This window comes from Haliotis rufescens, unplaced genomic scaffold, assembly GCF_023055435.1.
Source record: "Haliotis rufescens isolate VD_foot unplaced genomic scaffold, xgHalRufe1.0.p SCAF_10, whole genome shotgun sequence".
In the NCBI taxonomy this organism is placed as follows: Eukaryota; Metazoa; Mollusca; class Gastropoda; order Lepetellida; family Haliotidae; genus Haliotis; species Haliotis rufescens.
In genome coordinates, this window is record NW_025963780.1 from 46288077 (window position 1) to 46304327 (window position 16251).

Sequence of the window (16251 nt, forward strand, 5' to 3'; positions counted from 1 at the left end):
TAGCACCTCAGTTTATTTGTAAGAAAAAAGTAGCAGCTGAGAGCTCACCTGATTCAAAACATTGTATTGTGAAAATATAAAGAAAGTAGGAAAAAAGTTCTGAAATTAAGGATACTTGTTTGAACATCGGAACGTGTATGTACGATTGGGTGACCAGTCAAAGACAGACACATTCGGAAAGTCTGCACTTAATGTGGGGAGTCGGGAATAAGATGTTAACAGTCGTATAAGTAATATCATCGGTTGTATGTTGTGTGTCGAGGATGCCGCCTTCAAGCCTTGATGTATCCACGATGTATCCACGATGTATCCACGGTGTATGCACGATGTATCTACGATGTATCCACGATGTATGCACGATGTATGCACGATGTATGCACGATGTATCCACGGTGTATGCACGATGTATCTACGATGTATCCACGATGTATGCACGATGTATCCACGATGTATGCACGATGTATCTACGATGTATCCACGATGTATGCACGATGTATGCACGATGTATGCACGATGTATCCACGGTGTATGCACGATGTATCTACGATGTATCCACGATGTATCCACGGTGTATGCACGATGTATCTACGATGTATGCACGATGTATCCACGATGTATGCACGATGTATCTACGATGTATCCACGATGTATGCACGATGTATGCACGATGTATGCACGATGTATCCACGGTGTATGCACGATGTATCTACGATGTATCCACGATGTATCCACGGTGTATGCACGATGTATGCACGATGTATCTACGATGTATCCACGGTGTATGCACGATGTATCTACGATGTATCCACGATGTATCCACGGTGTATGCACGATGTATGCACGATGTATCCACGATGTATCTACGATGTATCCACGGTGTATCCACGATGTATCTACGATGTATCTACGATGTATCCACGATGTATCCACGATGTATCCACGATGTATCCACGATGTATCCACGATGTATCCACGGTGTATGCACGATGTATCTACGATGTATCCACGGTGTATGCACGGTGTATCTACGATGTATCCACGGTGTATCCACGATGTATCCACGGTGTATGCACGATGTATCTACGATGTATCCACCATGCATCCACAATGTACCCACGATGCATCAATGTAATAATCGCAAGCAGCCTTCATTGAGCACAATATCAGTGAGTGGTCAGTGTCACCTTCAGTGGTATTTCAGTTATTACACGGCCGTTAAGCCCCTATCTCACATTTACGAATCTGAACACGAATTAAAGCCACCCTGACACTTGCACGATTTTGGTCCCTGCAATGCGGCGCAATGCGTCGTGGCAAGGCGCGCCATTTCGGTGGTACGCAGTGGAGCGTGAAGCCGCGCTTGCGCCCTGTTCGCGCACTGTACACGCATAAGTTACGCAATGTCTACGCAATGCACGGCCAAAATGGGCCGCATTGGGACGCATTGACACGCAATGGCACGACTTGTTTACGTAAAGGTTAAGTATTGTTCGCGCATTGTTCACGCCTCCCGTACCGCAATGTCCCGCAGTGTGACACACGACACGCGTAGTTCCCGCTGTTTTCCCGCATCTCCACGCATTGCCCTGACGACTTCGCGCATGCGTGAAGTCGTCGTGGCAATTTTGGTCACGCTTTGTCTCGCATGGCGGCACGCTTCAAATCCCGTTGTTGGCGTATGTATATAAACTCCAAATAGAAGAGACGCCTCATTCCTGGACTCGCTGAGGACGATACAACATGCTGAATACCAGAGACACTGCTTTTGCAGAACAGAGAAGGTGTCTATATCTGGCAGCTGCAGGAATATTACTTCTTGAAGAGCAGGAGAAAAGGCAGCAAGAGCAAAAGGAAGAGCATGGGAAAGAAAAAGAGACATCCCTAACTAGAACAAAGAAAGCAAGGGCAGTGTGGGTTAGGGAATGGCTGGCTAGAAGACATGAGTTCGGACATTATGATCAGCTATTGACAGAACTCCATAAGGAAGATCCCAGAGGCTACAGAAATTACCTGAGAATGACACCTGACCTGTTCCAAGAGATTTTTGAGAAGTTAACCCCTCACCTAAAGAAACAGACCACATTCATGAGAGAACCGCTTGACGTTGGACTCAAGCTGGCTGCCACCCTCTGCTTCCTAGTCACTGGAAATTCTTATCCAAGTCCACAGTACAGCTTCAGAGTTGAAGCAAGTACAATCTGCAAGTTCTTACCAGAGGTGTGCAAAGCCATCATTGAGGTCTACAAGGACGAAGTGCTCAGCTGCCCCAAAACTGAAGAAGAGTGGAAGGAAGTTGCTGAGATGTTCAGCTCCAGATGGGACTACCACAACTGTCAGGGGGCCCTGGACGTTGCTATGATGAAGACACCCAAAGCAGGCTCCCTCTATTATAATTACAAAGGCTTCCACAGCATCGTACTCATGGCAGTTGCAGATGCTAGGTATATGTTCTTGTATGTTGATGTTGGGGCAGAGGGTGGTGTCCCATTGAGCCAGTCCTTCTGTCTCTTGTCATACAACTGTGGGTAGTCTTTTACATATTCTGCTAATTTCATGGTACCCTCATCTGTCCACTTATACTTAGGAATTTCTTCCTTGGACACTCTGATTCTCTTCTTCTGTTTTATTGTGGGCTCTTCTTCACTTGACAGTTCTATTTAAGTCTCTGTAATAACTTACAGCAGGAGGAAGGAGGAGAACGATCCCTCTCCCTGTCTGCAATCTCTGTCTCTTTCTCTGTCTCTGGCCTGTCCTCTTACTGTCTTTTCTGCACTGGTCTTCCCCTTCTTCTACGGACTTTCTCCTTGTAAGGCATGTTGTCCGTTTGCTGGCAAGTTGCAGAATGACCAGGACCCGCTTACATGCGCACTGACACGAGCGCCGTCGTCGCTCATTGGTCGGGAACTACGCACGAACAATGCGTAAACACTTCGTGAGCAGTTCGTGCATTGCGCGAATGGTTCGTGACGTGCGCGACCTATGCGTGAGCTGGGCGTTCCATGATTACGTGAACAACTGGTGACAACACCCTAACGACCGCACGATCACTCCGCGACACGCTCGAATGCGTGAACAACGTGGACAGATCGTGACCAATGCGTGGCATGGCGTGTCAGAGCGTGTAGTGGATTCCCACGGTACGCATTGACACGCACCGTCTGCATTGTTCGTGCCGAGTTCGTGCAGTGTTCACGCATGGTTCACGCAATTGGCACGCACATGGCACGAAAATTGATGCGTGCCAAATTTTTGAACATTTTGAAATTCTCTCTACGACATGGCACGCACCCCCGCACCCTTCACACACTCCTCAAGCTCGTTCACGAAGACTTTAATCTTTGGCACGCCGAAGTGCGAGCCATTGCGGGAACGAAAATCGTGCACGTGTCAGGGTGGCTTAACGTTCTTCTTTAAATCCTGTTAGAACGTATGAAGGTCGCGCACTCATTTGTGTTCATTTGTGTACAGCCGTGGTCGGTCGAGCGCGGTCGTATGGACGTTGCAGCTCGGCTTAAATCGTGTTATAAATATTTGCAATGCCGAGCTGAAAAGTCGTGTTCAGTCGTGTGAAGGTCGTATGAAGGCCGTATGAAGGTCGTATGACAGTCGTGTTCAATCGTATGAAGATCGTGTTCAGTCGTATGAAGATCGTGTTCAGTCGCGTTCAGTCGTGTTGGAGCGTGGAAAGAAACTCATACGACCTTCATACGTTTTAACACGATTCAACACGACTTTCATACGCCTTTTATACGACTCCCATACGCCTGAACACAAAATCCATACGTTTGCCATACGACCGGAAGAGCACATCACGTGACTGAGTGAGAACGTGGGAAACCCCCTTAAAGCGAAAGCTCATTTTACAGCCATGCCAAACCTCAGGCGGCCGAAACGGCTCTTCCTGTTCCTCACTCTGCGACGGCTACGCTGCCTCCTACCCCTCACCATCAAAGCCATAGCTACCAGAAGTACTTCCTCCTCCTCCAAAGCTGCTTCTTGCGGGTCTTGTTCGTTGTTGAATATGGTGAAGACTGACACAGAAATGCTGTTGCAATGCAGCTTATATACTACATGACCCACGTGACCAAAATAAACACAAATATCTCGTATGAAGGTCTTGCTCAGTCGCATGGAGATGTGTTTATTTTGGTAGTCGTATGGACATCGTAATGATACGGGTTTAATCGTATGGCGGTCGTGTTGATTCGTGTTTGGTCGTATGAGAGTCGTATTGGGGTCGTGCTAAATGAGGTTAAATCGTGTTGTATCGTATGAATATCTTATGACGGTCGTATGAGTGTCGTGTTCAGTCGTATGAAGGTCGTATGAGGGTCGTTTTTGGTCGTATGAGGGTCCTGTTTGGTTAAGAAATTTGCATAAACCACAAGGTCGAGCACGAATCAACACGATTTTTCAACTTTTCTTAAATCGTGTTCGCTATTTCTTAAATCGTGTTTGTGAGATAGGGGCTTTAGTCTTTGCAGCAATACGGTGGTGAGGTCAAATGGAGTTTAACGTCGCGTCCAAGATTATTGCACTTATATAGCGACGTGTGTGTACTAGACTCGACTGATGCCGATTTATAGCGCTAGTCCACTGAGATACCATGCCGCAATATAACCTGAATACCCCACTCAGACTCCCAGCAGGGTAACAACAAGTACCATCTTTGATGTCTTTTGGTATGACGCGGCCGGGGTTCGAACCCCGGACCGTCGCTCTCCGGGCGGACGCTCTATCTCTAGACCACGAAGGCGGTCTCTTAGCAGCAATAGATAGAAAAAGCAGGTCCAATATTGACGTAGACAATTACCAAACGATGACACGGGGGTTGTGACGTCAGATGTTGGGGTTGATCGTGAGCCGGAATATCCCCAGCGGACTTTGGCGTCTTAGTCACTCAGATTTGCACAGGTCGATATAATTGTCCTTGAGGATGGGCGAAACGAGGGTGTTGATAATCCTACCGGGGGTCACACAGCATGAGTCACTATGTCATCGTAGAGTGAGTGAGTGTGTCGGTTTTAAGGCTGTCTGCGAAGACAGATAGGAGGCTAATAAACCAGGAAGAACGATCCAGGCGAATCTCGGATTGGAACCCGCGACCATCGAAGTACGGAACACTGCACAATGAACTGGAGGGTCCATGTCACGTTCAGTGTAAGGTGAGTTAACATTTCACGGTGACAGTACTAGTGTTATGCCCCCGCAGAGCATCGGCTCTTCGCCTCATCAATGTGTCATAACGACAGGATAGTTCATGAGAAGTGCCCCCATTAGTGGCAGAAAGTTTTATTATATGGCGCATAAACCCGTGTCACAGATGGGCATGTCAGGTGTGTGTATGCCTGGTGGTGTGCACTGAAATAGCTATTGCCTTCTCAGTTAACAAGACAAGCCGTCGGTTGAGCGATAGAATTAACATATAATACATACGTAGATTGGCGTTCACGGGTCTTGCGGGTTAATGGACAGGACCTACGGGGTGTCATTATTAAGTGATGCCAGTGCCCTAATGCAGTATCTAGGTGCAACGACCGAGACACATGACTGATTGTGTGAATCGTTAAGAGGAAGGGTAATTGCCTGCTATCTAAGATGGTCATTTGACAGGTAATACTAGACACTTGGTCACAGCTCCGCAGTCCGAAGCCTCACTCGAAAACCACGACCCACATGATCTGACCACGAGGCTTGCATTTTGGCGAACATAAATGACTACAATTTATGAATTCGTGATGAAAAGTGAAGTATACAGTTTGAAGAGTGTAACGATGACAGACTTCTGTGATGTGGTTGTTCAAGGGACTTGAAAATTAAATATCTTAAGCTATAATAAGATTCTTCATAGTGGTGATGACTTACATATATTGTATAATATGTAGCTGTTTAAGTAAACTGTAAGGGACATTAGAATAGTAATACATTAAACGATAGATAACCATCATAAGCCCTTATCAGCTTGAATTCAGGACATCATTTGTGGTATTCAATAATGAAAAATGGAATACACGGTCGTTTATTTGTTTTGAAGGATTTATACGCCAAGATTCCGTGTGTTGTCAGGACACCAAAATATTCGATTTCAAATAATTTCTAATCAGTGAGTGGCGTTAGTCAGGGCTGTATGTTGAGTCCCTTTCTGTTCACGATGTTTATCATTTAATTACAGCAAGGGATGGTAACCAGTGCTTTGCGAGGAATTCATAGACCTATTACTTTAACTATATGTAGATGATTTGTGTTTATTCGATGACACTGTAATAGGTCTGCAAATAAAAATGGATATTTTATCTATTTTTTTTAAAATGTGGGGTCTAAAACCGACATTTTGGTATATCGATGAGGCGGCACTTAAGGGATGATGAACAATGTTTTTTAAATGACAATATCGTATCAGTATTAGTACTTATTAGAGTTATCTGGGTGTTCTGTTTCTAAATAGAGTGCGTTGGTCTAAATGCGTTGATACCTCAAGATTAAAGCCAGTAAGGCTGTGTGTGCCATTAAAAAGCCTCACTTTGTAAATATGCCAGTTAACATTTTGTTTAAATTGTTTGATATTAAGAGAAATCCCATTGTTCATTATGGTGCGGAGATTTGGGGTTGCAAAGCTAGTCAAACTCCTGAAATTTCTTATACTCATTTTTGTAAATGTGTTTTAGGAGGTGGACAACATATACTAGTATCTAGCACAGCAATGTTGGCTGAATGTGAGAGGGATGGATTGCATGTGGATTATCATGTGAAGTGTGTTAATTATTGGCGTACACTTATAAGAATGATTGATGAACGATATCCCCGACAGTGTTATTTGTTAATCAAGAAACTGGATGAATGTGGTAGAACTTGGGCAACTCTTGTTAATCATTTATGTTTGGCACGAACAGACTATTGGTGATGTTAATTGTAGCTGTTAAGGGATCGTTTGTTGGGTAATTGTAGCTGTTAAGAGATCGTTTGTTGGGTAATTGTAGCTGTTAAGAGATCGTTTGTTGGGTAATTGTAGCTGTTAAGAGATCGTTTGTTGGGTAATTGTAGCTGTTAAGAGATCGTTTGTTGGGTAATCGTAGCTGTTAAGAGATCGTTTGTTGGTTGTTTTGTAAACTAAGGTAATGGTCACAAGTTAACTATGATAGGATATGGAATATTGTGTTACAGCTTTCAGAAATAAAGATTATAGGCTCATGCTGTGCCTGTTGAGATTACGGGAATTGCCTCTACAGAGTGTGTGTGTGTGTGTGTGTGTGCGTGCGTGCGTGCGTGCGTGCGTGCGTGCGTGCCTGCGTGCGTGTTTGCCTATGTCTGTGTGTGTCTGTGTGTACTTGTGCCTGCGTCTGTGTCTGTCTATGTCTGTGTGTGTGCTTGTGTCTGTGTGTGTCTGTAGTAGCGCCTAGTCGTCGGGGTGGTAAACTCAACAAACGGCTACAGGGTGTGAGCTGATGGTTGTTTATTCTCTCAGAAGAGAAATGTGAAAGGCGAAAAATACGGCCTGAAACAATGTATAAATAATATGACATACTGCACAAAAGACATAGAACATTGACATTGTTATGATATACATAACGGCCTTAAATCTAATGGACATTCAATTACATGAACTAAAAATAGCGAGAAACAGCGAGAAACAGCGAGAAACCTAAGTTACTCATGTAGTAAGTAACCTGCACAATGATACAGTAATATATATTTTAATGATGCTATAATCTATTTAAACTAAATATAAACCGTGTCTAATGTCATAACATTAGACAAGTACAATACTACGTGATAATTACAAAGATATATGACGTCAGCATTTATACAGATACATACATAAACTGACGTCCAAAAGAAACTTTACCAGAGTTTGAAATCACTCTTCCTCAAAAACAACAAAACATACATGCATGAAGTAAAGGGTATTGAGAAGATCAATATATCAACATAATCAACACTGAACATGACAATCATACCGCGACCGAGAATGACGTCAGAGCCCCCCAAAGTTGGGTGTGGTACAAAACTCGAGCTTTCAGAATCATGGACAATAGGCAGAGTACATAAACAATCGCTCACGTTCAATAACAAGTCATTAGTAGCGTGTGTGACCTCCAAATGTCTCAATACACGCAAAAACTCTTCTACGCACACAAAAAGTCAGTCGTCTGATGAGGTCACGTGGGATTTGACGCCATTCTTCTTGGAGGGCCAAGATCAGTTCTTGCCGGTTGGCTGGATAGTGTGGTCGTTGTCGAACACGACGATCCATCAAGTCCCAGAGGTGTTCTATGGGGGACATGTCGGGTGAGCGTGCAGGCCACGGCAGGACGTTGACGTTGTTGGCTGCGAGGAAGTTAGTGACAATTCTGGCTGTATGGGCTCTAGCGTTGTCATGCTGATAAATGACACCACGTGGCTGCTGTTGGAGAAATGGTAAGACAACTTGACGAAGAATGTTATCCATGTAACGCTGAGTTGTCAAGTTTCCGTCAACGATGACCAGCGGTGTCCTCTCCTGCCCACAGAACCCTCCCCACACCATGACACTCCCTCCACCATATGGTACGACCTCCTGCACGCAACACGCCGCCGTTCGTTCACCCCTTCGGCGGTAAACACGTTGTCTCCCATCGGCCCTAAACATACAGAATCGACTTTCGTCAGTGAAGACAACCCTCTGCCAGTCACGTCGTTGCCAACGTCGTACAGTCCGGGCCCATCTCAATCGCAGACGACAATGTTGCGCTGTCAATAGCTGTCCTCTGTATGGTCTAAAAGCCCTGATTCCATGAGCTCTGAATCTCCTGGCCACTGTCTGTCGATTAACCCTGTGACCTAAGGCATTTGTCGCCGATGACGTCACTGTCAGGAAGCGATTTCGGAGGTGCAAGGTACGCAAGTACCGATCATCATGGGGCGTCATCATATCACCAACCGTCCACACTGATATCACCAACCGTCCACACTGATATCATCAACCGTACACACTGATATCACCAACCGTACCCACTGATATCACCAACCGTACACACTGATATCACCAACCGTACACACTGATATCACAAACCACACGCTACACAATACATGCATCACATTCCATGTTGTACTGGTTCTGTTACGTTGTCATTTAATGGAATTGCATCATAGACATTTTACATTGTCAGTGTCACATACGTTTGTCATCCGGAGAGCTACTTGTGTCTGAAATGTTAAAAAACAAATCGAGTTGAGCAACTTGCAAAGCTTTGTGACCTGTATGTCTACAAATGTTTGTAGACTTGAATATACTTGAGAAAAGTGTTCACTCTTACACTAAATAAGCAGGGTTTGAGTACATTATATCAGTCAAAGCGGTGTAGATTCGTGTAATTTAACTGTTAGAGTAAAGGAATGTCTCAGATTTTACTGCCGCTTCGCGGAATATGATGTGTTTCAAACATCAACGATAACACGCGTTCTTCAACAAGTGTAATGCATTCAATGTGGATGGTATATACGCTATGTGTGTGTATGGGAAGTGGTGGTATGTACGCTACGTGTGTGTATGGGAAGTGATGGTATGTACGCTACGTGTGTGTATGGGAAGTGATGGTATGTACGCTACGTGTGTGTATAGGAAGTGATGGTATGTACGCTACGTGTGTGTATAGGAAGTGATGGTATGTACGCTACATGTGTGTATAGGAAGTGATGGTATGTACGCTACGTGTGTGTATGGGAAGTGATGGTATGTACGCTACATGTGTGTATAGGAAGTGATGGTATGTACGCTACGTGTGTGTATAGGAAGTGATGGTATGTACGCTACGTGTGTGTATAGGAAGCGGTGGTATGTACGCTACGTGTGTGTATAGGAAGCGGTAGTATGTACGCTACGTGTGTGCATAGGAAGTGATGGTATGTACGCTACGTGTGTGTATAGGAAGCGGTGGTATGTACGCTACGTGTGTGTATAGGAAGCGGTGGTATGTACGCTACGTGTGTGTATAGGAAGTGATGGTATGTACGCTACGTGTGTGTATAGGAAGCGGTGGTATGTACGCTACGTGTGTGTATAGGAAGTGATGGTATGTACGCTACGTGTGTGTATAGGAAGTGATGGTATGTACGCTACGTGTGTGTATAGGAAGTGATGGTATGTACGCTACGTGTGAATATAGGAAGTGATGGTATGTACGCTACGTGTGTGTATAGAAAGTGATGGTATGTACGCTACGTGTGTGTATAGGAAGTGATGGTATGTACGCTACGTGTGTGTATAGGAAGTGATGGTATGTACGCTACGTGTGTGTATAGGAAGTGATGGTATGTACGCTACGTGTGAATATAGGAAGTGATGGTATGTACGCTACGTGTGTGTATAGAAAGTGATGGTATGTACGCTACGTGTGTGTATAGGAAGTGATGGTATGTACGCTACGTGTGTGTATAGGAAGTGATGGTATGTACGCTACATGTGTGTATAGGAAGTGATGGTATGTACGCTACGTGTGTGTATGGGAAGTGATGGTATGTACGCTACGTGTGTGTATAGGAAGTGATGGTATGTACGCTACATGTGTGTATAGGAAGTGATGGTATGTACGCTATGTGTGTGTATGGGAAGTGATGGTATGTACGCTACATGTTTGTATAGGAAGTGATGGTATGTACGCTACATGTGTGTATAGGAAGTGATGGCATGTACGCTACATGTGTGTATAGGAAGTGATGGTATGTACGCTACATGTGTGTATGGGAAGTGGTGGTATGTACCCTACGTGTGTGTATAGGAAGTGATGGTATGTACGCTACATGTGTGTATAGGAAGTGATGGTATGTACGCTACATGTGTGTATGGGAAGTGATGGTATGTACCCTACGTGTGTGTTTAGGAAGTGATGGTATGTACGCTACGTGTGTGTATTGGAAGTGATGGTATGTACGCTACGTGTGTGTATAGAAAGTGATGGTATGTACCCTACGTGTGTGTATAGGAAGTGATGGTATGTACGCTACCAGTGTGTATAGGAAGTGATGGTATGTATGCTACGTGTGTGTATGGGAAGACATGGTATGTACGCTACGTGTTGGTATGGGAAGTGATGGTATGTACGCTACTGTAAATAACATTAAACTACGCTGATAACGAACACGATTATAACGAATTGACTGATATAACGAACTGACTGATATAACGAACTGTTTTTGGGGGACATTTCATCATGTAAAATGGATGTATATAACGAACACGCTTACGGCGAAAAAAGGGAAAACAGCGAACGCACTTTGTGGTCTATTATCTAACGTTTTGTGTCATTCACGAACTAGTGTTTGTGGAATGCTAAATCACTTTACGTGCAGTAGTTTAGTTAATCAGAAGTGGCTGTCACGTGACAGATAGTTTGGTTTTTTCACATTCTCTCAAAAAGCTATATCCCTCTCCTGTGGACATAAAGAAACAAACAATTAAAACTTTATAGCTTGTGTGGGTTTAATAGTGCTAGTCAACTGAGATGCCATTGCCCTGGACACCCTACCCAGACACAGTATGCTGACTTCGAGCCAACCAGTTCTTGTTTTACCCCCTTATTACCTAGCGTCATACAGGACAACAAGTATTTTCTTTTAACGTCTTTTGGGATGATACGGCCGGGGATCGAGCTCCGACATTCCGATGTATCCGCTGGACCACAGGGGCGGACATAGACGTATCACTTGTGTACGGAGAGTTTTCTATTAAACACATCATCTTACATGTCTCACAACACTCGACCACTGACCCACCACACTCGACCAGTGGCTCACAACACTCGACTAATGTCTCACAACACTCGTCCAATGTCTCACCACACTCGACTAATGTCTCACAACACTCGACTAATGTCTCACAACACTCGACCACTGACTCACCACACTCGACCAGTGGCTCACAACACTCGACTAATGTCTCACAACACTCGTCCAATGTCTCACAACACTCGACTAATGTCTCACAACAGTCGACTAATGTCTCACAACACTCGACTAATGTCTCACAACACTCGACCACTGACCCACCACACTCGACCAGTGGCTCACAACACTCGACTAATGTCTCACAACACTCGTCCAATGTCTCACAACACTCGACTAATGTCTCACAACACTCGACTAATGTCTCACCACACTCGACCACTGACTCACCACACTCGACCAGTGGCTCACAACACTCGACTAATGTCTCACAACACTCGCCTAATGTCTCACAACACTCGACTAATGTCTCACAACAGTCGACTAATGTCTCACAACACTCGACCACTGACTCACCACACTCGACCAGTGGCTCACAACACTCGACTAATGTCTCACAACACTCGACTAATGTCTCACAACACTCGGCCAATGTCTCACAACACTCGGCCAATGTCTCACAACACTCGGCCAATGTCTCACAACACTCGTTTAATGTCTCACCACAAACGCCCAATGTCTCAGAACACTATCCCAATGTCTCACCACACTTGACCAATGGCTCACAACACTCGACTAATGTCTCACAACACTCGACTAATGTCTCACAACACTCGTCCAATGTCTCACAACACTCGGCCAATTTCTCACAACACTCGTTTAATGTCTCACCACAAACGCCCAATGTCTCATAACACTATCCCAATGTCTCACAACACTTGACCAATGGCTCACAACACTCGACTAATGTCTTACAACACTCGAACAATGACTCACCACACTCGGCAAATGTCTAACCACAAACGCCCAATGTCTCGGAACACTATCCCAATGTCTCACCACACTCGCCCAATGTCTCACAACACTCGTCCAATGTCTCACAACACTCGGCCAATTTCTCACAACACTCGTTTAATGTCTCACCACAAACGCCCAATGTCTCATAACACTATCCCAATGTCTCACAACACTTGACCAATGGCTCACAACACTCGACTAATGTCTCACAACACTCGGCCAATGTCTCACAACACTCGGCCAATGTCTCACAACAATCGTTTAATGTCTCACCACAAACGCCCAATGTCTCACAACACTATCCCAATGTCTCACCACACTTGACCAATGGCTCACAACACTCGACTAATGTCTCACAACACTCGACTAATGTCTCACAACACTCGTCCAATGTCTCACAACACTCGGCCAATTTCTCACAACACTCGTTTAATGTCTCACCACAAACGCCCAATGTCTCATAACACTATCCCAATGTCTCACAACACTTGACCAATGGCTCACAACACTCGACTAATGTCTTACAACACTCGAACAATGACTCACCACACTCGGCAAATGTCTAACCACAAACGCCCAATGTCTCGGAACACTCACCCAATGTCTCACCACACTCGACCAATGTCTCACCACACTCGACCAATGTCTCACAACACTCGTCCAATGTCTCACAACACTCGTCCAATGTGTCACAACACTCGCCCAATGTCTCACAACACTCGGCCAATGTCTTACAACACTCGAACAATGACTCACCACACTCGGCCAATGTCTCACCTCAAACGCCCAATGTCTCAGAACACTATCCCTATCTCTCATCACAATCGACCAATATCTCACAACACTCACCCAATGTCTCACCACACTCGACCAATGTCTCAGAACACTATCCCAATGTCTCACCACACTCACCCAATGTCTCACCACACTCGACCAATGTCTCACCCCAAACGCCCAATGTCTCACAACACTCGCCCTATCCCAATGTCTCACCACACTCACCCAATGTCTCACCACACTCGACGAATGTCTCACCTCAAACGCCCAATGTCTCAGAACACTCGCCCTATTCCAATGTCTCACCACACTCGACCAATGTCTCACAACACTCACCCAATGTCTCACAACAATCGCCCAATGTTTCACCACACTCGACTAGTGTCTTACAACTCTCGACCAATGACTCACAAAAACTCGCCCGATGACTCACAACACACGACCAATATCTCACAACACTCGACCCATATCTCACAACTCTCGACCAATGACTCACAAAAACGCGCCCGATGACTCACAACACTCGACCAATATCTCACTTCTCTCGACCAATGACTCACAAAACTGGCCCGATCTCGCGATGACTCACAACACACGACCAATATCTCACAACACTCGACCCATATCTCACAACTCTCGACCAATGACTCACAAAACTCGCCCGATGACTCACAACACACGACCAATATCTCACAACTCTCGACCAATATCTCACAACTCTCGACCAATATCTCACAACTCTCAACCAATGACTCACAAAACTCGCCTAATGTCTCACAACACTCGACCAATGTCTCACAACACTCGCCTAATGTCTAACCACACTATCCCAATGGCTCACCACACTCGACCAATATCTCACAACACTCACCCAATGTCTCACCACACTCTGCCAATGTCTCACCACACTCGACCAATGTCTCAGAACACTCGCCCAATGTCTCACAACACTCGCCCAATGTCTCACAACACTAACCCAATGTCTCACACCACTCGCCTAATGTCTCAGAACACTCGGCCAATGTCTCACAACACTCGCCTAATGTCTCGTAACACTCGCCTAATGTCACACAACACTCGCACAATGACTCACCACACTCGCCCAATGTCTCACCTCAAACGCCCAATGTCTCAGAACACTATCCCAATGTCTCATAACACTCGACCAATATCTCACAACACTCACCCAATGTCTCACCACACTCGCCCAATGTCTCAGAACACTATCCCAATGTCTCACCACACTCACCCAATGTCTCACCACACTCGACCAATGTCTCACCTCAAACGCCAAATGTCTCAGAACACTATCCCAATGTCTCACCACACTCGACCAATGTCTCACAACACTCACCCAATGTCTCACAACAATCGCCCAATGTTTCACCACACTCGACTAGTGTCTTACTAACTCTCGACCAATGACTCACAAAAACTCGCCCGATGACTCATAACACACGACCAATATCTCACAACACTCGACCCATATCTCACAACTCTCGACCAATGACTCACAAAAACGCGCCCGATGACTCACAACACACGACCAATATCTCACAACTCTCGACCAATATCTCACAACTCTCGAGCAATATCTCACAACTCTCAACCAGTGACTCGAAAAACTCGCCTAATGTCTCACAACACTCGACCAATGTCTCACAACACTCGCCTAATGTCTCACAACACTCGCCTTATGTCACACAACACTATCCCAATGGCTCACCACACTCGACCAATATCTCACAACACTCACCCAATGTCTCACCAGACTCTGCCAATGTCTCACCACACTCGACCAATGTCTCACAACACTATCCCAATGTCTCACCACACTCACCCAATGTCTCACAACACTCGACCAATTTCTCGGAACACTATCCCAATGTCTCACCACACTCGACCAATGTCTCACAACACTCACCCATTGTCTCACAACACTCGCCTAATGTCTCACAACACTCGCCCAATGTCTCACAACACTCGCCCAATGTCTCATAACACTATCCCAATGTCTCACAACACTCGTTTAATGTCTCACCACAAACGCCCAATGTCTCATAACACTATCCCAATGTCTCACAACACTTGACCAATGGCTCACAACACTCGACTAATGTCTCACAACACTCCTCCAATGTCTCACAACACTCGCCTAATGTCTCACAACACTCGCCCAATGTCTCACAACACTCGCCCAATGTCTCACAACACTCACCCAATGTCTCACAACACTCGTTTAATGTCTCACCACAAACGCCCAATGTCTCATAACACTATCCCAATGTCTCACAACACTTGACCAATGGCTCACAACACTCACCCAATGTCTCACCACAGTCGACCAATGTCTCACCACAAACGCCCAATGTCTCATAACACTATCCCAATGTCTCACAACACTTGACCAATGGCTCACAACACTCGACTAATGTCTCACAACACTCGTCCAATGTCTCACAACACTCGGCCAATGTCTTACAACACTCGAACAATGACTCACCACACTCGGCAAATGTCTAACCACAAACGCCCAATGTCTCGGAACACTATCCCAATGTCTCACCACACTCGCCCAATGTCTCACAACACTCGTCCAATGTCTCACAACACTCGGCCAATGTCTTACAACACTCGAACAATGACTCACCACACTCGGCAAATGTCTAACCACAAACGCCCAATGTCTCGGAACACTCACCCAATGTCTCACCACACTCGACCAATGTCTCACAACACTCGACCAATGTCTCACAACAC

At 45.4% G+C, this 16251-nt stretch overlaps 1 protein-coding gene across 1 annotated transcript; it reads left to right on the top strand.

The window, feature by feature from the left end:
• Positions 1-13355: 13355 nt before the first annotated feature.
• Positions 13356-15681, top strand: LOC125374762 (the record flags this gene model as incomplete). The annotated part of the gene is made up of 2 exons (XM_048386225.1): positions 13356-13505; positions 15631-15681. Coding segments are annotated over 2 exons (201 nt in total), but the record flags the coding sequence as incomplete, so codon positions are not given.
• Between the last annotated feature and the right edge of the window lie 570 nt (positions 15682-16251).